Source organism: Somniosus microcephalus, chromosome 24, assembly GCF_052327205.1.
Source record: "Somniosus microcephalus isolate GS21.2 chromosome 24, FLI_Smic_1.0, whole genome shotgun sequence".
In the NCBI taxonomy this organism is placed as follows: Eukaryota; Metazoa; Chordata; class Chondrichthyes; order Squaliformes; family Somniosidae; genus Somniosus; species Somniosus microcephalus.
Window position 1 is genome coordinate 2,799,396 of NC_141010.1, and position 24,227 is coordinate 2,823,622.

The window sequence follows — 24,227 nt, forward strand, 5'->3', positions numbered from 1 at the left end:
AAGAATATCCTTCCTCAGATAAGGCGACCAAAACTGCACACAATACTCAAGATGTGGCCTCACCAAGGCCCTGTACAACTGTTCCTGTACTCAAACCCTCTCGCTATGAAGGCCAACATACCATTTGCCTTCTTAAGTGCCTGCTGCACCTGCATGCTTACCTTCAGCGACTGGTGCACAAGGACACCCAGGTCTCGTTGCACTTCCCCTTCTCCCAATCTATTGCCATTCAGATAATAATCTGCCTTCCTGTTTTTGACACCAAAGTGGATAACCTCACATTTATCCACATTATAGTGCATCTGCCATGCTTCTGCCCAATCACCCAACCTGTCCAAATCATCCTGTAGTTTCTTGGCATCCTCCTCACAGCACACACGTCCACCCAGCTTTGTGTCGTCTGCAAATTTGGAGATATTACATCTAGTTCCCTTGTCTAGATCATTAATATATATTGTGAATAGCTGGGGTCCTTGCACCGATCCCTGCGGTACCCCACTAGTCACTGCCTGCCACTCGGAAAAAGACCCGTTTATTCCAACTCTTCACTTTCTATCTGCCAACCAGTTCTCTATCCAAGTCAATACCTTGCCCCCAATCCCATGTGCCTTAACTTTACATGCTAATCTCTTATGTGGGACCTTATCGAAAGCCTTCTGAAAGTCCAAATACACCACATCCACTGGTTCTCCCTTATCTATTTTACTAGTTACATCCTCAAAAAATTCCAGTAGATTAGTCAAGCACGATTTACCTTTTGTAAATCCATGTTGACTTTGTCCGATCCTGTCACTGTTTTCCAAGTGCTCTGCTATTACATCTTTTATAATAGACTCTAGCATTTTCCCCACTACCGATGTCAGGCTTACCGGTTGTAATTCCCCGTTTTCTCTCTACCACCTTTTTTGAATAGTGGGGTAACATTAGCTACCCTCCAATCCATGGGTATTGTTCCAGATTCCATCGAATGTTGGAAGATGATCAGCAATGCATCTACTATTTATGAGAATGATTCCAGGGATGAGGGACTTCAATTAAGTGGATAGACTGGAAAAGCTAGGGTTGTTCTCCTTGGAGCAGAGAAGGTTGAGAGGAAATTTGATAGAGGTGTTCAAAATCATGAGGGGTCCAGACAGAGTAGAGAGAGAGAAACTGTTCCCGTTGGTGGAAGGGTCGAGAACCAGAGGACACAGATTTAAGGTGATTGGCAGAAGAACTAAAGGCAACATGTGAGAAAACATTTTTACGCAGCGAGGGGTAAGTTCTGGAATTCACTGCCTGAGCGGGCGGTGGAGGCAGATTCAATCCTGGCTTTCAAAAGGGAATTGGATAAGTAGCTGAAGGAAAAAAAATTGCAGGGCTACGGGGAAAGGGCGGGGGAGTGGGACTAGCTGAAGTGCTCTTGCAGAGAGCCGGCACGGGCTCAACGGGCTGAATAACACCTTCTGTGCTGTAACCATTCTATGATTCTATGATTCTAACCCACTTCAAAAATTCTTCCCCCTCCTTGGCCTTTACACTATTACTATCACATTACTGCCCCGTCAACACTCCCAGGGCAGGTACAGCACGGGTTAGATACAGAGTAAAGCTCCCTCTACACTGTCCCATCAAACACTCCCAGGGCAGGTACAGCACGGGTTAGATACAGAGTAAAGCTCCCTCTACATTGTCCCATCAAACACTCCCAGGGCAGGTACAGCACGGGTTAGATACAGAGTAAAGCTCCCTCTACACTGTCCCATCAAACACTCCCAGGGCAGGTACAGCACTGGTTAGATACAGAGTAAAGCTCCCTCTACACTGTCCCATTAAACTCTCCCAGGGCAGGTACAGCACAGGTTAGATACAGAGTAAAGCTCCCTCTACACTGTCCCATCAAACACTCCCAGGGCAGGCACAGCACGGGTTAGATACAGAGTAAAGCTCCCTCTACACTGTCCCATCAAACACTCCTAGGGCAGGTACAGCACGGGTTAGATACAGAGTAAAGCTCCCTCCACACTGTCCCATTAAACTCTCCCAGGGCAGGTACAGCACGGGTTAGATACAGAGTAAAGCTCCCTCCACACTGTCCCATCAAACACTCCCAGGGCAGGTACAGCACGGGTTAGATACAGAGTAAAGCTCCCTCTACACTGTCCCATCAAACACTCCCAGGGCAGGTACAGCACGGGTTAGATACAGAGTAAAGCTCCCTCTACACTGTCTCATCAAACACTCCCAGGGCAGGTACAGCATGGGTTAGATACAGAGTAAAGCTCCCTCTACACTGTCCCATCAAACACTCCCAGGGCAGGTACAGCATGGGTTAGATACAGAGTAAAGCTCCCTCTATACTGTCACATCAAACACTCCCAGGGCAGAGACAGCACCGGTTACATATTTTCTGCTTGCGGGTTTGTGGTTTGGAGCTTTGCATCTCCGGAGTGGATACGAGGAAATGACTTGCTTTGCTGACTATGATTTTAAAAGTCGGTGGAGGGAGAGTTACTGTTCGTGCTCAATTTTGTAAAATGTGTTTCTGGCAGAGGTATGCCTTTTAATTCCCATTATTACTGGGTTGGTTTTGTGTTGTGAGCCTGTGACCAATCAAACCTGGATGAGAATGTACCGTTCATCTCACGTCCAACTCTCCCAGCTAGCAGAAAGAGTTCTTTAACCCACTGTTCCGGGCTCGTTTTGAACCCAGAAGGGGCGAGGAACCAAATTCTGTGACCCTGTGACCTGCGATGGGTAGCCCCGGTGGTAGTGTGGGGAAGGGCCTGCAGTCGGCCTCTCTGCGCCTCCATCACTCCAAGAAAAGCAGCGGGTGTTTTATGTTAATTCCATTCCTCCTTGTCCCTGGGCCTACTTATGACGCAGTGAGGTTGCACAGCAAGTTGCCACCTACCTCCCCACCTCAGCCCGCACCCGATTGGGAGCGGTGTTGGCGCCAAGAAGGGGTACACAAGTGCCCAGTCACTCCGCGATGTGGGCTGGAGTCTGGGGATCAGCCACGGAATGAGAGGAAGTTGTGTCCTGTCCCAAATCCAAACCACAAAAGCTCTCCAGTGGAACCTGTTGTTCCGAATTCCTGCTGATGCCAATTTACCAGAGAATGTTTAGCCTTATCCGATCCCCCAGGAGCCAAGTGCTGGCCTGGAGCATTCCAGTAAGATGAGACCCCCCCCCCCATGTAACTGTCGCTAGGATATGGGGTGGGAAGAGGACGCACATGAACCCAGGGCAGTGAACCTTTTCCACGGGCTGCCTACAGCTGCCAACCCTCAGCATTTCTTTCATTCCCACCTGTTGCCGTGAAGACTGCAGCCAGAAGCATCACTAAGAATAATCACACACCTCTCACCTTCAACGTCCCCACCAGTAACACCACAATCACTGGAAGCATTGACGGGTCGGCAGGTGAGCTTAGCTTTCTTCAAGGCACTGAGAGAAGGTGATCCTGCGCTCCGCTTCCCGCAGTGTGCAATCTGCATTCGAACAGGTCACGTCACAACTTTAACACCCGAAGGCCTTCCCCTGCAATGATCCTGAGGTGAACACTCTCTCTGCGAGCAACACTTTCTGTTCCTCTTTAATTATTAACACTCTGCCTAGGAGAGAGAAAGTTCTAGAACATTTGCCTGCCAACAAGGAGCTACGATTAAGATCAGCTCCATAACAACACACAGCTGATTCCGACAGACACAGCTCCTTCCCGCTCACTCCCACTCAGATTCCTGATCCCAGGAACAGCCCAGTTCCGAGGGCCCGAATCACAACATCACAATTCACTGACAAACCTCACCCGTATTTTGTTTCGAAATTGGAGGAGCCTTACCGAGAGAGAGCGAGGGTTTAGTTTGTTCTGTTGCTGAATGAATGATTAAACAGGCTGTGGTACAAAGATTTGTAAAGGAGCTATTTTTATCGACAGCCTTGGCCCAAACTGAATATTTCTTTCCCAATCTATTAGTTATTTATTAGAAAGTGCTGTCAGCAAACAGGGCAATGTTATAATATCAGCTGCTCATTAAACCTGCAATAAAAAGGCGCGTGCATTTATTAATAGCTGTAAGAAGGTTAAGTTGGTGAGCTGTAATTTGTATAGTTAAATTCTATGTTTATTTAATGGATATGTTTTATTTCAAAGCCAAAGGGCAGTATTAACTGAGTGGTGTACGGGCTGTGCTGAGATGTGGCCAATGAACTCATCCACTGTGGACCCAAGAAAGGTCGATCAGAGTGTTTCCTAAACGGTGAGAATCTGGGAGCTGTGGGGGAGCCGAGAGAGTTAGGGGCCCAAGTTCAGAAATCACTAAACACTGGTGGACAGGTGCAAAAAATAAATAAAAGGAAGGGTGTGTTGATAGGGTGAGATGAAGAGGGGTGGGAGGAGGCTCGTGTGGAGCATAAACACCGGCACGGACTAGTTGGGCCGAATGGCCTGTTTCTGAGCCGTACATTCTCAGTAATTCTGTGTAAAAAGGCTAACGGAATGTTGGTCTTTGCCTCCAGGGTGCTGGAATACAAAGGGGAGGAAGCGATGATCAGCCATGATCTCAGTGAGTGGCAGAACAGGCTCGAGGGGCTGAATGGCCTCCTCCTGTTCCTATGTTCCTATGTAGTTATAGAAAGCTCTGGTCAGACCCCCTCTGGAGTAACTGGGTTCAGTTCTGGGCCCCGCCCCTCAGGAAGGATATATTGGCTGTAGTGTATGTACCCGTCGACCTTTAAGGGAACTATTGAATGTAACCGTTCACCTTTAAGGGAACTACTTTAGGTGTGGCACTATTTGTTTGGCTTCTGTATACTGTAATACCGATAGTGACCACACCAGTATATAAGTGTTGTAGCAGGATTTCTGGGGCAGATTCGCCCGGACCTTCGAATAGTAAAGACCTGTTTGTTTGTTACTTCTGAAGTCTGTGTATTTATTAACTGCACAACCCACAGACTTTACAGTGGCGACGAGTCCGATCGTACCCTGCGGCAAGATTACCATAAGCAACGAAGAGCGTCGAAGAGAGACAACCGCCCTCGTCGTGCTACCAAAAGAAAACACGAGGCTGCAACAACAGAAAGCAGGAAGACTAACAACAAAAGCTGTATCAGCAACAGGCACTGACTACCCTTCTGCCACGGTGCGGAGTGAGCCGACCAGCAAGAAACAAGGCGGCCGAAGAGACTGTGAGTAGGGGAAGGTGTAGAAGCATCCGGAGGATAAGGGCAGAGCACTCGACCTCGGTCGAGGGGGAGCTGTGCCGGCCAAAAGTCGGGTCCAACGGCGTCGGGTGACAGCCGGACCGCGATCGGCGGGACAATCGGGGCAGCGACCGCAGCCACGAAGCGCTGAGCCTGCGAGTAGGCGCGGGAAGAGAAACCCAGCTGCAGCCGGGGAGGGAAACACCGGTCTGCGAGAGGGCTGGGGAGGCGAATGGGAACCGTGCGGGTGAGAGCCGGGTGCGGAGAGAGAGGCTGCGAGGAGCCGGTCCAGCGGCTGAGCTGTTCTCCACCAACGGGGTACTCAGAGCCGGCAAAACCGAACGTGCGGGAGTGGGTGAGAGACACAGCCGAAAACAGGGTGAGAGACTGCGCGAGAGCCAGTCCAGCGGTGAGCTGTTCTCCACCAACGGGGTACCCAGGGCCGGTAGCATCGAACGTGCGGGTGAGAGAGACAGAGCCGGGTACGGAGAGAGAGACTGCGCGAGAGCCAGTCCAGCGGCTGAACTGTCCTCCGCTAACGGGGTGTACCCAGCGCCGGTAGAGCCGTGCGGGCGGGAGGAAAAGACATAGCCGAGTAAGGGGAGCTGTGCGGTAGCCAGCCAGCGGCTGAACCTGTCCGCTGAGGGGGAAGCGTACCCCTTCCACCGGGAAGAAACGCGGGAAGCCGCCATTAGGCGGAGAAGACGCCAGAAGCGGGAAACCGCCATTGAAGTGGGCGGGGCGAGAAAGGAAGAGCGGGAAACCGCCATTTTCGCGGGAAAACCGCCATCTTGATTGACATACCGCCATTGAAGTGGGCGGGGAGAGAAGGAAAGAGCAGGAAACCGCCGATTTCGCGGGAAAACCGTCATCTTAGAAACAAATAAATAAATAAGAAATACTGGTGCTGCTCCCAAGGGAAGAAAGATGCCTAAGCGAGGGAATATTAATGACTTTAATTCTGAAATAGAAGACTGGGCCACGTACGTGGAACGCATAGAGATCTATTGCGAAGCCAACAAAATAGAGGAAGACGACAAGGCGATAACATTGCTAAACTCGATGGGGGCAAAAACATACGGGCTCTTGAAGCATCTAATAGCACCAAATAAACCAGCGGATCAGACCTTCGAAGAGATTGTGGCTGTGCTGAAGGACCACTTGAACCCCACACCGCTGATGCTGGCTGAACGATTCAAATTCTACGCAAGAACGCAGAAAAAAGACGAAAGCAATGCGGAATACTTGGTCGAACTGCGTAGGCTAGCGAAATACTGCCAGTTCGGAGGGAATCTGACAGAAGCGCTGCGGGACAAGTTCGTATGCGGATTGTCCAAAGAAGGGACGCAGAAGCGACTACTGGAAGAGAATGACCTCACACTGGACAGGGCTGTCCTTATAGCTGCATCGCACGAAGCCGCAGCGAAAGGAACGGCGGAAATGCAACTAAAGGCGGCGGCACTCGGGGTGGACCAAATTACTTCAAGCACAACAAAATGCTACCGTTGTGGGAAGACAACGCATGACCAGAATCAATGCTGGTTTAAGAACCAAGAGTGTAGGAAATGTGGCAAACTGGGTCACATCGCGAAGGTATGCCGGTCCGGGAAAAAGATCAATAATCAAAGGAAGCCACCACCAGAAAAGTACAACAAGGTACACAAGGTGGCTGAGAAGAGTTCAGACGAACAGAATTCAGACTCAGACCCAAACAACCAGGAGCTGGGTAGTCTGAGAATCCACAATGTGGGTAAAGAAACGGATCTACAGGCCATCTGGGTCATACTAAAAATAGCTGGAGTCCAAATAAGAATGGAGCTGGACACTGGATCAGCTCTATCAGTCATCAACCGAAGGGACTACCACCGGCTATTCTCTCACATACCTTTAAGAAATACCAAGTTCGTATTACAGACGTACACGGGGCATAACGTATACCCCGTGGGGAAAATAAGAGTCAAGGTGAGAGATAGGGGTAAAGAACACCCAAGAATGAGCTTGTACGTATTACCTGAGGGAGGACCACCACTTCTAGGACGGGAGTGGATTAAGAAAATAGACATGGAATGGCATTACCTAAAAGCCATAATGAGGGAGGACTCGGTGCAAGCTATTAGCTCAGATTCTGAAATGGATGATGATAAGACCAAGTCGAAAACGAAGACAGGCAGAAGGACTTATGGTACCAAGAAGAATAAAGCTGCAGAGCAGAACTCCAGGTTGACAGAGAATTCTGAGCCTGTTCAAGCAAAGGATTCATCCATGACGGAAGAACACCGAGCTCGGACGCAAACCTATGTCAAAGTACGACAACAATTAGAACAGTTGAGTGATCGTCTTGTACAGGAGATGAAAAATATGGAAAAGTTCTGGGACACCGAATGGGGGAACCTGGAAAGACTACAGAGACAGCTAGCTCAAGCAGAGAGCGACCATAGAGCCATCATGGTCAAATACCAATCACATTCCCCTGATGCTGTTCAGGAACTAGAATATTTACAGAATGAACCAAAGGAAGAGGAATCTTCAGGGAGCCAGGATTTTATTCCAGTTCTTCTTTACGACTCCTTACAAGCAGAGTGTGAGAAGTTGAAAGAACAGTATGAACAGGCCCAGGCTACAATTCAGAAGGGGGTTAACTCGGCAGCCTCCGAAAAGCTAGTTTCAGTAGAAGCATATGAACAACTAAAGGTTGAACATGAGCAAGAAGTCCAAAGGCTGCAGGAAATTCTTGATGAGCTCAAGGCCAAGACAGACTCATCGATAGAAGCTCCATCCATAGATGAGCAATTAGAGGTGAAAATCATGGCAGAGCATGAAAGACAGGATGTCCAAGAACTTATAAAAACATTGAAGGACACCCAAGACAAATATGAGGCGGCAATGTCTGAGGTTCAACAACTTGAAGAACAGATTCAACTGGGAATCCTTGCAGTGGAAGAACAGGACACTGTAAGAATGGTCCCTGAACATGAACTAGAGAGCATCAGGGCGCAACTTTTCCGAGCGCTGAAAGCCAAAGTTCAAGAGGAACGTAAGGTGGAAGTATTGGAGAAAGAGGTGGATGAAATGGAGAAGACTCTGATCCACCGTGTTCCCAGGGAAGAGTTAACGGTCGGCCAACTCCTTCATATGCTGAAGGACAAGACTCTACAAGGGGAACAATCTGAACACGAGCTTCAATCTTCAGGGGGAACGAGTTCGGAGCTCTCAAAAGTCACGGAGATAGCTGAGGTGGCAACACAAATTTTACAAGGATGCCAAAAGTACGTTGAATCACGTCAAGGTGAACAGAAGAAGGTGGAAACCGTTACTTCAGTAGAAGGGTTAAATAGCCTGATAACGCAATTACCGGTGGAAAGGAAGGTATTGAACTCACAAATGAGGTCCGTCGTGAAGGAATGGCAGATAACCCAGGAAGAGCGGGATGAATATGAATGCATGAAGAAGGCTTTTCAAGAAAGATGTTTAGGGAAGGAACCACCGTCAGCTAACGTCCAGACGGGTGAGGAGGAAGAAGAAGTCTCTCTCGCTGGCCTAACTCAGGACGAACCTGAATATTACCATGACCTGTTGAGTGACACTGAATATTATGAGGATGTGGTCTGCCCAGCTTGTGATGAAAACTCTCAAAGTGCTGAAATCTGGATGAAGCACTTAAGGTCTAAGGAACATAGAGAGTTGGTGGCGCTACAGCTGGCAGCCGAGAAAGGAGCTCCGAGAGTTTCAAAAAGGCAGAAAAGAAAAAGAAGAAGCAGAAGATAATAACTGTCTAAAATATTAGCACTTCTACCATTCCAGGCGGGACATTACGAAAGGAGCTAAATTAGTTGAAAAACTGGTAAATGTCAAGACAGCCAGTTGGTTGTCAAAGTCCGCACTGCTGGTTCAACAGGACGAAAGTTCAAGCTGCTACGTCAAGAAAAAGGCTATTGAGGAGTCACGCTAGCCAGGTGAACCGGCTACCCCAAAGAAATGTTGTTCAGAACGAGTCAAGATCAGAGACTGAATCTATGAACTGTTTCCGCAGAGACGGAACCTGTGAACTGTTTCCACCGAGATTATATTTGTAAATTGTTTTATATGACATTGGCTCCACCGAGATTATAGCTGTAATTTGTTTTATAGGAAGTTGAAGATATGTATGTTTAACGGGGACTCCGTAAGTAATAAGCTAAAAAGGGAGGATTGTAGTGTATGTACCCGTCTACCTTTAAGGGAACTATTGAATGTAACCGTTCACCTTTAAGGGAACTATTTTAGGTGTGGCACTATTTGTTTGGCTTCTGTATACTGTAATACCGATAGTGACCACACCAGTATATAAGTGTTGTAGCAGGATTTCTGGGGCAGATTCGCCCGGACCTTCGAATAGTAAAGACCTGTTTGTTTGTTACTTCTGAAGTCTGTGTATTTATTAACTGCACAACTCACAGACTTTACATTGGCCTCGGAGGGGGAGCAGCGCAGATTCACCAGAATGACACCGGGGCTAAAAGGGTTAAATTATGAGGAGAGGTTGTGTACACTACACTTGTACTTTTTAAAAATTCATTCACAGGATGTGGGCGTCGCTGGCAATGCCAGCATTTATTGTCCATCCCTAGTTGCCCCTTGAGCAGGTGGTGATGAGCCGCCTTCTTGAACCGCTGCAGTCCGTGTGGTGAAGGTGCTCCCACAGCGCTGTTAGGGAGGGAGTGCCAGGATTTTGACCCAGCGACGATGAAGGAACGGCCGATATATTTCCAAGTGAGGATGGTGTGTGAATTGGAGGGGAACTTGGAGGTGATGGCATTCCCATGCACCTTGAGTATATAAGATTAAGGAGTGAGCTAATTGAGGTGTTTAAGATGATTAAAGGAGTTGATCGGGTAGAGAGAAACTGTTTCCTCTGGTGCGAGGAGTCCAGAACAAGCACCCCTTTAATTTGTTTTATGATTGTTTAATTTGTGCTGTCTCTTCACCTCACCATAAACCTTCACGATATTGGAGACCTCTATCAGGTCACCCCTTAACTTCTATTGAAAAAAAAGCACTAACAACAACAACCTGTATTTGTATAGCGCCTTTAACGTAGTAAAACGTCCCAAGGCGCTTCACAGGAGTATTATAAGACAAAAAATTTGACACCGAGCCGCATAAAGAGAAATTAGGGCTGGTGACCAAAAGCTTGGTCACAGAGGCAGGTTTTAAGGAGCGTCTTAAAGGAGGAGAGAGAGGCGGAGAGGTTTAGGGAGGGAATTCCAGAGCTCGGGGCCCAGGCAGCTGAAGGCACGGCCACCAATGGTGGAGCGATTATAATCAGCGATGCTCAAGAGGGCAGAATTAGAGGAGCGCAGATATCTCAAGGGTTTGAGGGGCTGAAGGAGATTACAGAGATAGGGAGGGGCGAGGCCATGGAGGGATTTGAAAACAAGGATGAGAATTTTGAAATCAAGGCGCTGCTTAACCGGGAGCCAATGTAGGTCAGCGAGCACAGGGGTGATGGGTGAACGGGACTTGGTGCGAGTTAGGACACGGGCAGCAGAGTTTTGGATGACCTCAAGTTTATGTAGGGTATAATGTGGGAGGCCAGCCAGGAGTGCGTTGGAATAGTCAAGTCTAGAGGTAACAAAGGCATAGAAACATAGAAACATAGAAGATAGGAGCAGGAGTAGGCCATTCGGCCCCTCGAGCCTGCTCTGCCATTTAATGAGATCATGGCTGATCATCCAAATTCAGTACCCTGTCCCTGCTTTCTCCCCATATCCCTTGATCCCTTTAGCCTTAAGAAATATATCTAACTCCTTCTTGAATATATTTAATGAATTGGCCTCAACTGCCTTCTGTGGTAGAGAATTCCACAGGTTCACCACTCTCTGGGTGAAGAAATTCCTCCTCATCTCAGTCCTAAATGGCTTACCCCTTATCATTAGACTGTGACCCCTGGTTCTGGACTCTCCTGCCATCGGGAACATCCTTCCTGCATCTAGTCTGTCTAGTCCTGTTAGAATTTTATAAGTTTCAATGAGATCCCCTCTCATTCTTCTAAACTCTAGCGAATATAAGCCTAATCGACCCAATCTCTCTTCATACATAATTCCTGCCATCCCAGGTATCAGTCTGGTGAATCTTCGCTGCACTCCCTCCATGGCAAGAACATGCTTCCTCCGATAAGGCGACCAAAACTGCACACAATACTCAAGGTGTGGTCTCACCAAGGCCCTGTACAACTGCAGCAAGACATCCTTGCTCCTGTACTCGAATCCTCTCGCTATGAAGGCCAACATACCATTTGCCTTCTTAACTGCCTGCTGCACCTGCATGCTTACCTTCAGCGACTGGTGCACAAGGACACCCAGGTCTCGTTGCACTTTCCCTTCTCCCAATCTATTGCCATTCAGATAATAATCTGCCTTCCTGTTTTTGCCACCAAAGTGGATAAACTCGCATTTATCCACATTATACTGCATCTGCCATGCATCTGCCCAATCACCCAACCTGTCCAAATCATCCTGGAGTTTCTCGGCATCCTCCTCACAACACACACGCCCACCCAGCTTTGTGTTGTCTGCAAACTTGGAGATATTACATCTAGTTCCCTCATCTAGATCATTAATATGTATTGTGAATAGCTGGGGTCCTAGCACCGATCCCTGCAGTACTCCACTAGTCACTGCCTGCCACTCGGAAAAAGACCCATTTATTCCAACTCTTTGCTTCCTGTCTGCCAACCAGTTCTCTATCCAAGTCAGCACCTTACCCCCAATCCCATGTGCTTTAACTTTGCATGCTAATCTCTTATGCGGGACCTTATCGAAAGCCTTCTGAAAGGCTTCAGCTATGAAGAGAGACTGGGCAGATTGGGTTTGTTTTCCTTGGAGCAGAGGAGGCTGAGGGGGGACATGATTGAGGTGTACAAAATTATGAGGGGCATAGATAGGATGGATACTAAGGAGCTTTTTCCCTTAGTAGAAGGGTCAATAACTAGGGGGCTCAGATTCAAGGTAAAGGGCGGGAGGTTTAGAGGGGATTTGAGAAAGAACTTTTTCACCCAGGGGGTGGTTGGAGTCTGGAACTCACTGCCCGGAAGGGTTGTGGAGGCTGGAACCCTCACAACATTCAAGACGCATTTGGATGAGCACTTGAAATGCCATAGCATACAAGGCTACGGACCAAATGCTGGAATATGGGATTAGATTAGACAGGGCGTGATGGCCGGCGCGGACACGATGGGCCGAAGGGCCTCTATCCGTGCTGTATAACTCTATGACTCTATGACTCTATGAGTCTAAATACACCACATCCACTGGTTCTCCCTTATCTATTCTACCAGTCACATCCTCAAAAAATTCCAGTAGATTAGTCAAGCATGATTTATCTTTTGTAAATCCATGTTGACTTTGTCTGATCCTGTCGCTGTTTTCTAAGTGCTCTGCTATTACATCTTTTATAATAGAATCTAGCATTTTCCCCGCTACTGATGTCAGGCTTACCGGTCTATAATTCCCCGTTTTCTCTCTACCACCTTTTTTGAATAGTGGGGTTGCATTAGCTACGCTCCAATCCATGGGAACTGTTCCAGAGTTTTGGAAGATGACCAGCAATGCATCTACTATTTCTAGGGCCACTTCCTTAAGTACCCTAGGATGTAGATTATCAGGCCCTAGGGATTTAGCGGCCTTCAATCCCGTCAATTTGCCTAACACCATTTCCCTACAAACACTGATTTCATTCAGTTCCTCCCTCTCATTAGAGCCTATGTTCCCCGACATCTCTGGGAGGTTATTTGTGTCCTCCTTTGTGAAGACAGAACCAAAGGAGGTTCATGGATGAGGGTTTCAGCAGCGGATGAGCTGAGGCAAGGGTGTCTCAAGTCTCTCTTCATACCTGCAACTCCTTGCTCCTGGTAACATCCCAGTGAACCTACGCTACACTTTTCCATTGCTTTTACAACCTTCCTATAATGCAGCACCGAAAACTCTATGCAATAATCCAACTGTGGCCGAACTAAAGTCTTGCACGTTATCTCATAGGAACACAGGAATCGCGAAACAAAAACAGACCGTGGTCCCTCTAGTCCACTCCTACCATCCTGGTCATCGATAATCCAACGATCATGGCGTTGTTGACCAATCACAGCTACAATCTCGATCAATGAGTCTCCAACAGACCCAGACAGGAGGCGAGGAAAACCCCCAGTGAAAGCCCCCAGTGGGAGAGAGCTTTGGGAACCAGAGGTCCAAACTCACCTGTTCCTCCCGAGCTCGCTCCACTCACCACACGGCTTGGCTCACATTACACAGGTACTGAGAAAGAAATCTATCTCATTTGCATTTGAATGAATTAGCACTAACAGCTTCCACCGTCTCGCTGGGGAGTCTGTTCCATAGATTGACCGCTCGCTCACTGAAATATTGTTTCCACAGATTAGCTTTGAATTGACCCCCCTTCAAGCACAGGCCGTGTCCTCTGGTCTGCCTTCTTCGCTCGTGTATTCTGTGCCTCTACATAATAAACCATTTACCTTTTCATGCCTTACCTATGTACATGTTACTGGCCTGTGTATGTGCACACCAAGATCCCTCTACTCCAATTAAAATTGGACATTTAGGGGGAAAAATTGGGTTGATTTGCGCCTCTCGTTAGCGCCCCCTGGCAAATACCCTAGCGCCCAGGCACGGCGCAGTGCCGCTAATGCCTCTCGTGAAATTAGCAGGAGATTAGTGGCGGCGGTAGCAAGTAGCGCCCCACCGTGCGCAGCACCCTGTTCGCGCCCCGGCTGCAAATTTCGGTTGTGCCCCCTGACCTACCGCCGGATGATATGTCCGACAGGGTCAGGGGGCGTTTTTGCAGCCGCGGCGGCGGTAGTTAAAGGGGCAGGGCCAGCACCAGCCCCCTTCCCCTTTTTTCCTCAGGGTGCTGGCTGCGATCGCTCAGTCCGGCGCTCCTCGAGTGCCAGGCTATTTTCCCGGCACTCTGCTCCCCGGAGGTCCAGCAGGGCCCCTCCCCTTTAATCAGGGGAGGGAGGCCGGCAGTACCGCGGCGCTGCGTGCTGACGCGCGTGGCACTGTTGCACGTAGCACCGCGATATTCAGTTGTAGCGTCCCAAGAAGGAGGTGGAGCTTCCAGTGGCCCCGCCTCCTGCTCGGGGTGCTACCACTGAATTTCAGGCGGAGGGGCGACACCGAATCTTTCCCCCTGAAAGTTTACGTAGATTTCTTCATCTTACTTCCAAAGTGTATGACTTCACATTTTTGTACACTGACTGGCTCTCCCACAGGACCTCCCTGAGTCCTTTCACAATCTCTCGCAATCTATCATCGTCCTAATTTGTCAGCAGCAAATTTCAATCATATTCCCTGAATTCTTGAGTCCATATATGATTTATGTATCGAGTAAATCAGCTCCCCCACACACAGAGTCCTGTGGTCCAACCACAGCTTTCAATTCCATTTACATTAACCCTTTGCTCTCTGCTATTCAACCATCTTTGTACCCAGGTGACCATTGGCCCCGAATTCCATTATCTTTGCCGTAAGTTTGTTAAATTGTCGTAAGTTTCCCTGTTTTCTCCTCTTCCCTTGGAGAAGCACTGGAAGGAGTCGCGGGCTGATTAACCAGGGGGTGTTAGTCCTGTACGGCGGGTGGGTTTACGGGCTCTCACAACCTGTACAATGACGGAGGGGGACACCCACACCCACCGGACACGAGAATCTCATTGGATGTCAACCCAGAGTTCAGAGCCGGAGCTCCCGTCTGCCCGGGACCGTCTGGAGCTCCGGTCTCCCCGGGACCGTCTGGAGCTCCGGTCTCCCCGGGACCGTCTGGAGCTCCCGTCCCCCCGGGACCGTCTGGAGCTCCGGTCTCCCCAGGACCGTCTGGAGCTCCCGTCCCCCCGGGACCGTCTGGAGCTCTGGTCTCCCTGGGACCACCTGGAGCTCCCGTCTCCCTGGGACTGTCTGGAGTTCCCATCTCCCCGGGACCGTCTGGATTGCCCGTCTCCCCGGGACCACCTGGAGCTCCCGTCTCCCCGGGACCGCCTGGAGCTCCCGTCTCCCCGGGACCGCCTGGAGCTCCCGTCTCCCCGGGACCGCCTGGAGCTCCCGTCTCCCCGGGACCGTCTGGCGCTCCCGTCTCCCCAGGACCGTCTGGAGCTCCCGTCTCCCTGGGACCGTCTGGAGCTCCGGTCTCCCCGGGACCGCCTGGAGCTCCCGTCTCCCCGGGACCGTCTGGAGCTCCCGTCTCCCCAGGACCGTCTGGAGCTCCCGTCTCCCCGGGACCGCCTGGAGCTCCCGCCTCCCCGGGACCGTCTGGAGTGGGATTCGAACCCTGCACCTTCTGACCCAGAGGGGGTTCTAGGAACCCCATTATAGGAAATGTATTGGACCCTGGAAAGGGAACAGTGGAGATTGACTCGAATGAGATCAGGAATGGACAGTGATCAAAGCCCGACCTCTGCTCACACCCTCATGCTCATTTACACATTCCGCCACATCAGCCCCACCCTCCCTCCGCACTCTTTGCTGTCCCACCGTCAGTATTGGAGTGTTCAGCCATTGCTGCTCCACATTCTAGAACATTCCCCCAACATCTGCACCTCAGCACAACACTCCCCTCCTTAACACAACACACCCCTCCTCAACTCAACACTCCCCTCCTCAGGACAACACTCCCCTCCTCAACACAACACTCCCCTCCTCAACACAACACTCCCCTCCTCAGGACAACACTCCCCTCCTCAACACAACACTCCCTCCTCAGGACAACACTCCCCTCCTCAACACAACACTCCCCCCACTCCACCCATTCCCTCCCCCACCCCCGTCCCCGGGACTCTTCAAGGCGCCACACTAGAGCGAGCTGTTTGTTATTGCGAGCTGTGAATCTTGTGTTAGTTCGAGCTGTGAGAAAGATTGTTGTACAGGACACTCTGCTGATGCGGGAAGGTAAAGTAACGCTCGGGAGATATCCCAGCGCTCCTGGATAAATAGCTGGTCTTTCAGGGTTCCAGTTTTCTGACTGTTGATAAACTTGCCCTGGGGCTTTGACAAGATGTCGTGCAAACACTCATTAATGTTCCAGCCGGTTAGTGAAGTCAGGCAGTGCTACAGCCCATCATTACCTGATTACATAATACTCATTTCACGCAGTCTACAGGATAGCCCATCAAAGAGTAAACAGGAGTCGCGGCCTCTGAGGCTGCTTCTAGGCTGCAGTCTGCCTCACACACTGTCCTCAAACATTTCAGCAACTATTAACCCCATCATGACTGTAGTCAGTGGTATTGCTGCTGATCTGTCCTTCCTTTATTAGAATGTATTTTCCTAGATGGGTTCGTTCCCTTTAATCCTATTTTACATTACTTACTTCTGTCAATTCCTTCCCTTCCTCTCCCGCAGAGACGTACTCTGGCTGGGATGCAGGTTCCAAAGGTTCTAGTAGCCGTCCAGCGCTAGGCTGCTTATGCGAGTTTGGACAGTGAGTGCTGATAGCCTATCCAACCATGATGTGGAGATGCCGGTGTTGGGCTGGGGTGGACAAATGTAGGAAATCACACAACACCAGGTTATAGTCCAACAGCTTTATTTGAAATCACAAGCTTTCGGAGCGCTCCTCCTTCGTCAGGTGAAGTGAAGAGAAGCATACAGGCACAGCATATATAGTCAGAGAAAACTGCCAGATGATTACAGGTAATCTTTTGAACTGCCCTTTATCACACCTCGGCAGAGAGATAATCACAGCAATCAAAGGTGTGAATGGTGTCCCCCTAGTGGGGGGGAGGTTCCTAGAGAGCAAATAATAAAAATGACAACAGAGAAGGTCATAGACTTAGGTAGCAGTGGGGAAATTAAAAACCAGAGCGTGTCAGGAAGGGGCAGAAGGTATGGAGTAAAAGGTAAAGTAATAAAAAGGGCAAAAGCAGGAACTAAGTGTCACAAAACATATTTGAAAGTTCTCTATCTGAATGCACGTAGCATTCGTAACAAAATAGACGAGTTAATGGCACAAATAACTACATATGGGTATGATCTTGTGGCCATTACAGAAACATGGCTGCAGGGTGACAATGCCTGGGAATTAAACATACCAGGTTATTTAACGATCAGGAAGGACAGGCAGGAAGGAAGGGGAGGTGGGGTGGCTATGTTAATAAAGGAAGGAATCACTGTAATACAGAGAAATGATATTGGGTCAAAAGATCAGGATAATGAAACAGTTTGGGTGGAGGTAAGGAATAATAAGGGGGAAAAAACACTAGTGGGCGTAGTCTACAGGCCTCCGAACAGTTGCAACTCTGTTGGACGGAGTATCAATCAGGAAATAGTTGAGGCTTGTAATAAGGGAACATCTATAATTATGGGGGATTTTAACTATCATATTAATTGGACAAATCAAATTGGGCAGGGCTGCCTTGAGGATGAGTTCATTGAGTGTATTAGGGATGGGTTTCTTGAGCAGTATGTGACTGAACCGACCAGGAGGCAAGCAACCTTAGATCTGGTCCTGTGTAACGAGACGGGATTAATTAAAAATGTCCTAGTAAAGGGTCCCCTTGGAATGAGTGACCATAACATGGTTGAATTCCATATTCAATTAGAGGGTGAGAAGGTTGGATCTCAAACAAGTGTGCTAAGCTTGAATAAAGGAGGCTATGAAGGTATGAGAGCGGAATTGAGTGGAGTGGATTGGGAAAATAGATTAAAGGGTAAGACGATACATGATCAGTGGTGTACATTTAAGGAGTTATTTTACAACTTCCAAAAAATATATATTCCACTGAGAAGAAAAGGGTGTAAAAGAAAAGACAGCCACCCGTGGCTAAGTAAAGAAATTAAGGATAGTATTCGAATAAAAACAAGGGCATATAAGGTAGCCAAATCTAGTGGGAGGATAGAGGATTGGGAAAACTTTAAAAGACAGCAAAAAAATAACAAAAAGATTGATTAAGAAAGGGAAGATAGATTATGAAAGTAAATTAGCAAAAAATATAAAAACAGATAGTAAGAGTTTTTATAGTTATATAAAAAGAAAAAGGGTGGCTAAAGTAAATGTTGGTCCCTTAGAGGATGAGACCGGGAAATTAACAGTGGGAAACATGGAGATGGCAAAAACACTGAATGAATATTTTGTATCAGTCTTTACAGTAGAAGACACTAAGAATATCCCAACACTGGACAAACAGGGGGCTATAGGGGGGGAGGAGCTAAACACGATCAAAATCACTAAGGAAGTGGTACTCGGTAAAATAATGGGACTCAAGGTGGATAAATCACCTGGACCTGATGGCTTACATCCTAGGGTCTTGAGGGAAGTGGCGGTAGGGATTGTGGATGCATTGGTAATAATTTTCCAAAACTCCCTGGACTCAGCAAAGGTCCCGGCAGACTGGAAAACTGCTAATGTAACGCCCTTATTTAAAAAGGGCAGTAGACAGAAGGCTAGAAACTATAGACCGGTTAGCCTAACATCTGTGGTAGGTAAAATATTGGAATCCATTATTAAGGAGACAGTAACAGGACATTTGGATAATCATAATTTAATAGGACAAAGCCAACATGGTTTTATGAAGGGGAAGTCATGTTTGACAAATTTGTTGGAGTTCTTTGAGGAAGTAACATATAGGGTGGATAAAGGGGAACCAGTGGACATAGTTTATTTAGACTTCCAAAAGGCATTTGACAAGGTGCCACACAAAAGATTATTGCTTAAGATAAAAAATCACGGGATTGGGGGTAATATTCTGGCATGGATAGAGGATTGGCTATCTAACAGAAGGCAGAGAGTTGGGATAAATGGTTCATTCTCAGACTGGCAATCAGTAACTAGTGGTGTTCCGCAGGGGTCAGTGCTGGGTCCCCAACTCTTTACAATCTATATTAACGATTTGGAGGAGGGGACCGAGTGTAACATATCAAAATTTGCAGATGATACTAAGATGGGAGGGAAAGTAGTGAGTGAGGAGGACATAAAAAACCTGCAAGGGGACATAGACAGGCTAAGTAAGTGGGCAGAAATTTGGCAGATGGAATACAATACTGGAAAGTGTGAGGTTATGCACTTTGGCAGGAAAAATTGTAGAGCAAGTTATTATCTTAATGGCAAGAAACTGGAAAGTACTGAAGTACAAAGGGATCTGGGGGTCCTGGTGCACGAAACTCAAAAGGTTAGTATGCAGGTGCAGCAAGTGATTAAGAAGGCCAATGGAATGTTGGCTTTTATTGCTAGGGGGATAGAATATAAAAATAGGGAGGTATTGCTTCAGTTGTACAAGGTATTGGTGAGACCGCACCTGGAATACTGCATACAGTTTTGGTGTCCATACTTAAGAAAAGACACACTTGCTCTCGAGTCAGTACAAAGAAGGTTCACTCGGTTAATCCCAGGGATGAGGGGATGGACATATGAGGAGAGGTTGAGTAGATTGGGACTCTACTCATTGGAGTTCAGAAGAATGAGAGGCGATCTTATTGAAACATATAAGATTGTGAAGGGGTTGAAATGGGTGGATGCGGGGAGGATGTTCCCGATGATGGGTGAAACTAGAACTAGGGGGCATAGTCTTAGAATAAGGGGCTGCTCTTTCAAAACTGAGATGAGGAGGAACTACTTCACTCAGAGGGTGGTAGGTCCATGGAATATGCTGCCCCAAAAAGCTGTAGAAGCTACATCATTACATAAATTTAAAACAGAAATAGACAGTTTCCTAGAAGTAAAGGGAATTAAGGGTTATGGGGAGCGGGCAGGAATTTGGACATGAGTCTAGGTTCGGATCGGTCATGGCCCTGTGGGTAGCGGAGCGGGCCCAGGGGCCGTGTAGCCTGATCCTGCTCCTATTTCGTGTGTCTAATTCTGTTAGATTCAGGAGATGGTTCTGTGATAGTAGATTGGCGGTTAGGATCAGATCAGCCATGATCTTATTGAATGGCGGAGCAGGCTCGAGGGGCCGATTGGCCTACTCCTGCTCCTATTTCTTATGTTCTTATGTTCAAACAGGTCAGTCAGGAAAACATTACATCAAAGAACAATGAGGTGGGGTCACAAGGGGTCAAATGTTGCAGATGCTGGGGTTTGTATGAAAAACAGAAAAAACCCAAAAAACTTTGCTGGAAATCACAGCAGGTCCGGCCGCATCTGTGCAGAGAGAACAAGCCAACGACGACTCGAGTCTGGATGACTCTACGTCAGGTGGGGTTACATGTAGCGTGACATGAACCCAAGATCCCGGTTGAGGCCGTCCTCATGAGTGCGGAACTTGGCTATCAGTTTCTGCTCAACGATTTTGCATTGTCGTGTGTCTTGAAGGCCGCCTTGGAGAATGTTTACCCGAAGATCGGAGGCTGAATGTCCTTGACTGCTGAAGTGTTCCCCGACTGGGAGGGAACACTCCTGCCTGGCGATTGTTGTGCGGTGTCCGTTCATCTGTTGTCGCAGTGTCTGCATGGTCTCGCCGATGTACCATGCTCCGGGGCATCCTTTCCTGCAACGTATGAGGTAGACAACGTTGGCCGAGTCACATGAGTATGTACCATGTACCTGGTGGGTGGTGTCCTCACGTGTGATGATGGTATCAGCCTTCGAGACACACGACAACGCAAAATCGTCGAGCAGAAACTGATAGCCAAGTTCCGCACTCATGAGGACGGCCTCAACCGGGATCTTGGGTTCATGTCATGCTACATGTAACGCCACCTGACGTAGAGTCATCTAGACTCGAGCTGTCATTGGCTTGTTCTCTCTGCACAGATGCGGCCAGACCTGCTGTGATTTCCAGCAAAGTTTTTTTTTTTTTTTCTGTTTTTCATACAGACCCCAGCATCTGCAACATTTGACCCCCTGTGACCCCACCTCATTGTTCTTTGATGTAATGTTTTCCTGACTGACCTGTTTGGACACCATTCACACCTTTGATTGCTGTGATTATCTCTCTGCCGAGGTGTGATAAAGGGCAGTTAGAAAGATTACCTGTAATCATCTGGCAGTTTTCTCTGACTATATATGCTGTGCCTGTATGCTTCTCTTCACTTCACCTGACGAAGGAGCAGCGCTCCGAAAGTTTGTGATTTCAAATAAAGCTGTTGGACTATAACCTGGTGTTGTGTGACTTCCTACACCTATCCATGGGGAGCTTCACAGCCCAGCCCACCATCCTGTCCTCAGCCGGCGCCCACTTTCCCGCACAAACTCTGAATGGGTACTGAGGCTAATTGTACTTTCCCAACCTATTGCCCTGACTGAAATGACTCATGGCACTGACAGCCTGGAGATGAAACAGGGGACCTTACTTGCCCTTTATAGTCTGGTACCATAAAGGGTGATCCACTTACTCACTGTGTAAGATCCCAGTTAGTAACAGTCCTGTCATAAATCAACAGAAAATCCTTTTGGGAAGTGATCTTACCAAAGAGGTGACTGTCCTGAAATGGAGCAAATATCCTTCAGTATTCAAAGATAGAATCATAGAATGATACAGCACAGAAGGAGGCCATTCAGCCCATCGTGCCTGTGCTGGCTCTTTGAACGAGCTCTCCAATTAGTCCCACTTCTCTGCTCTTTCCCCACAGCCCTGCACATTTTTCTCCTTCATGTATTTATCCAAATCCCTTTTGAAAGTTATTATTGAATCTGCTTCCACTGCCCTTTCAGGCAGCGCATTCCAGATCACAACGTCTCGCTGTGTAAAAACATTCCCCTCATCTCCCCCGGTTCTTTTGCCAATTATCTTATTTTCATGATTCTAACAAGAAAACCAACGACATGTCATCATTCAAATCAATCCCGATTCCCAAGGGAAGCAGGGATGTGAATCAGAATGTAAATGGAGATGACAGGACTGAGACCAAGCCGTTAAATATCTGTTTGCCACAGAGTGGCAGCAGACTGCAGGCTCCTGCCCAGCACTGAACACCAAGCAGCAGCTTCCTCGACCGAGACCGAACCCCTCTCGCCCCATTGCTTACCTTGCTGTATTTAGTCCACTTACCCAGTCCCGGCTCCAAGGGACAGACTGCAGAGCCATTCCTAGGGGAATAGGGTCTGTTACTGCCACTCTTGACCCTACACTGGGAGAGGTCCATGCAGGAGACCAGCTCTAGGCTACCTTCCCCTATCGGCACAGCCAGGACTGCAAACCCACAGGGCACTAAAACCGTGACATGGGTGAGCAACACGGCATTGGAGTAAGGAGGTCATCTCCCTACGGGGGGATCTTTCCACTACTTCACCCCACTTCCCCGCCCCGAACCCACTTCATCTTCCCGTGCCTCAGTCCCACACCGGGCGGTGCTCCCCGGGGCTCAGTCCCACACCGGGCGGTGCTCCCCGGGGCTCAGTCCCACACCGGGCGGTGCTCCCCGGGGCCCAGTCCCACACCGGGCGGTGCTCCCCGGGGCTCAGTCCCACACGGGGCGGTGCTCCCCGGGGCTCAGTCCCACACAGGGCGGTGCTCCCCGGGGTCCAGTCCCACACCGGGCGGTGCTCCCCGGGGCTCAGTCCCACACCGGGCGGTGCTCCCCGGGGCCCAGTCCCACACCGGGCGGTGCTCCCCGGGGCTCAGTCCCACACCGGGCGGTGCTCCCCGGGGCCCAGTCCCACACCGGGCGGTGCTCCCCGGGGCCCAGTCCCACACCGGGCGGTGCTCCCCGGGGCTCAGTCCCACACCGGGCGGTGCTCTCCGGGGCTCAGTCCCACACCGGGCGGTGCTCCCCGGGGCTCAGTCCCACACCGGGCGGTGCTCCCCGGGGCCCAGTCCCACACCGGGCAGTGCTCCCCGGGGCCCAGTCCCACACCGGACGGTGCTCCCCGGGGCCCAGTCTCACACCGGGCGGTGCTCCCCGGGGCCCAGTCCCACACCGGGCGGTGCTCCCCGGGGCTCAGTCCCACACCGGGCGGTGCTCCCCGGGGCTCAGTCCCACACCGGGCGGTGCTCCCCGGGGCCCAGTCCCACACCGGGCAGTGCTCCCCGGGGCCCAGTCCCACACCGGGCGGTGCTCCCCGGGGCCCAGTCCCACACCGGGCGGTGCTCCCCGGGGCTCAGTCCCACACCGGGCGTTGCTCCCCGGGGCTCAGTCCCACACCGGGCGGTGCTCCCCGGGGCCCAGTCCCACACCGGGCGGTGCTCCCCGGGGCTCAGTCCCACACCGGGCGGTGCTCCCCGGGGCTCAGTCCCACACCGGGCGGTGCTCCCCGGGGCCCAGTCCCACACCGGGCGGTGCTCTCCGGGGCTCAGTGTCACACCGGGCGGTGCTGTCCTGCTCCCCGGGGCTCACCGGTCGGTATGTAAACGTAAGGTGCTGTGAGTCAGTGCAATTCTGCTTTTAATAATAATCAAGATTATATTAAAAGAAAACAAGGCTTTTAAAAAAAACAACCCTGCATATACTGGGAGCTGAACAGGAGCAATCAATGTCCACATCTTTAAAGCTTTGTGGCCAGTCAGTATCTACCAGCCTCTCGAGGGCGCTCAAATCACAAGAGCTGTTGCTAAGGTCCGAGCTCCGTCTGACAGCACCGAGAGCTGCTCACTGCTCGGCCTCACACTTACACTGGCAGCAGACACAGAGTTCCAGCACTTTCACCTCGGGGGCGAGTTCCCGTCCAGCTCAGACAGTGGGATTAACGTCTCCTCTGTCGGCAGACTGACAGCTGTATGAAGTGTGTTCCAATGCTGCAGTCCTCAGAGCCAGGCCACAGGGATAAACTCTGTTGTTAAGACTTCTAATCGCGAGTCGCTCGCTCAGCCTAAATCACGATCCGAGAGGATGCCGTGCAATTTTAAACCTCGTTACTCAAAGGTCATGGTGGATTAGCAGCCCTCCCGCCAGCTGTGACCACACTGGTTCCCTCATTTCTCGCTTGCAAGTGAGATTCTCCCCACGGCAAGAGGGACTGGAACTGATGAAACGTCAGGAACTTGCCTGCAGACTCATGCTGATTTACGTCACAAGCCTCCCGTGTAACACTGCTGCCAACACAGCCCTGAACCCGCCACCACACCGTTACTTCATCCTCGCCATGCTCAGGAAATTCAACTCTTGGAATCGGAGCTTGCAATCGGCAGC

At 49.7% G+C, this 24,227-nt stretch overlaps 1 protein-coding gene across 5 annotated transcripts in view; it reads right to left on the reverse strand.

Annotated features, from left to right (window-relative positions):
• LOC147100957 (growth factor receptor-bound protein 7-like) overlaps positions 1-24,227 on the reverse strand; it is a 263,485-nt gene that overhangs the window by 190,714 nt on the left and 48,544 nt on the right. The window contains exon 1 of one of the 5 annotated variants that reach the window (XM_085966066.1): positions 3,350-3,656. The exons of the other annotated variants lie outside the window; for them this stretch is intronic. Within the exon in view, the coding sequence (XP_085822192.1) occupies positions 3,350-3,479 (130 nt within the window). The 5' untranslated portion in view covers positions 3,480-3,656. Of the gene's footprint in view, positions 1-3,349; positions 3,657-24,227 lie in introns of those variants that run through there. 5 annotated transcript variants of the gene reach the window in all.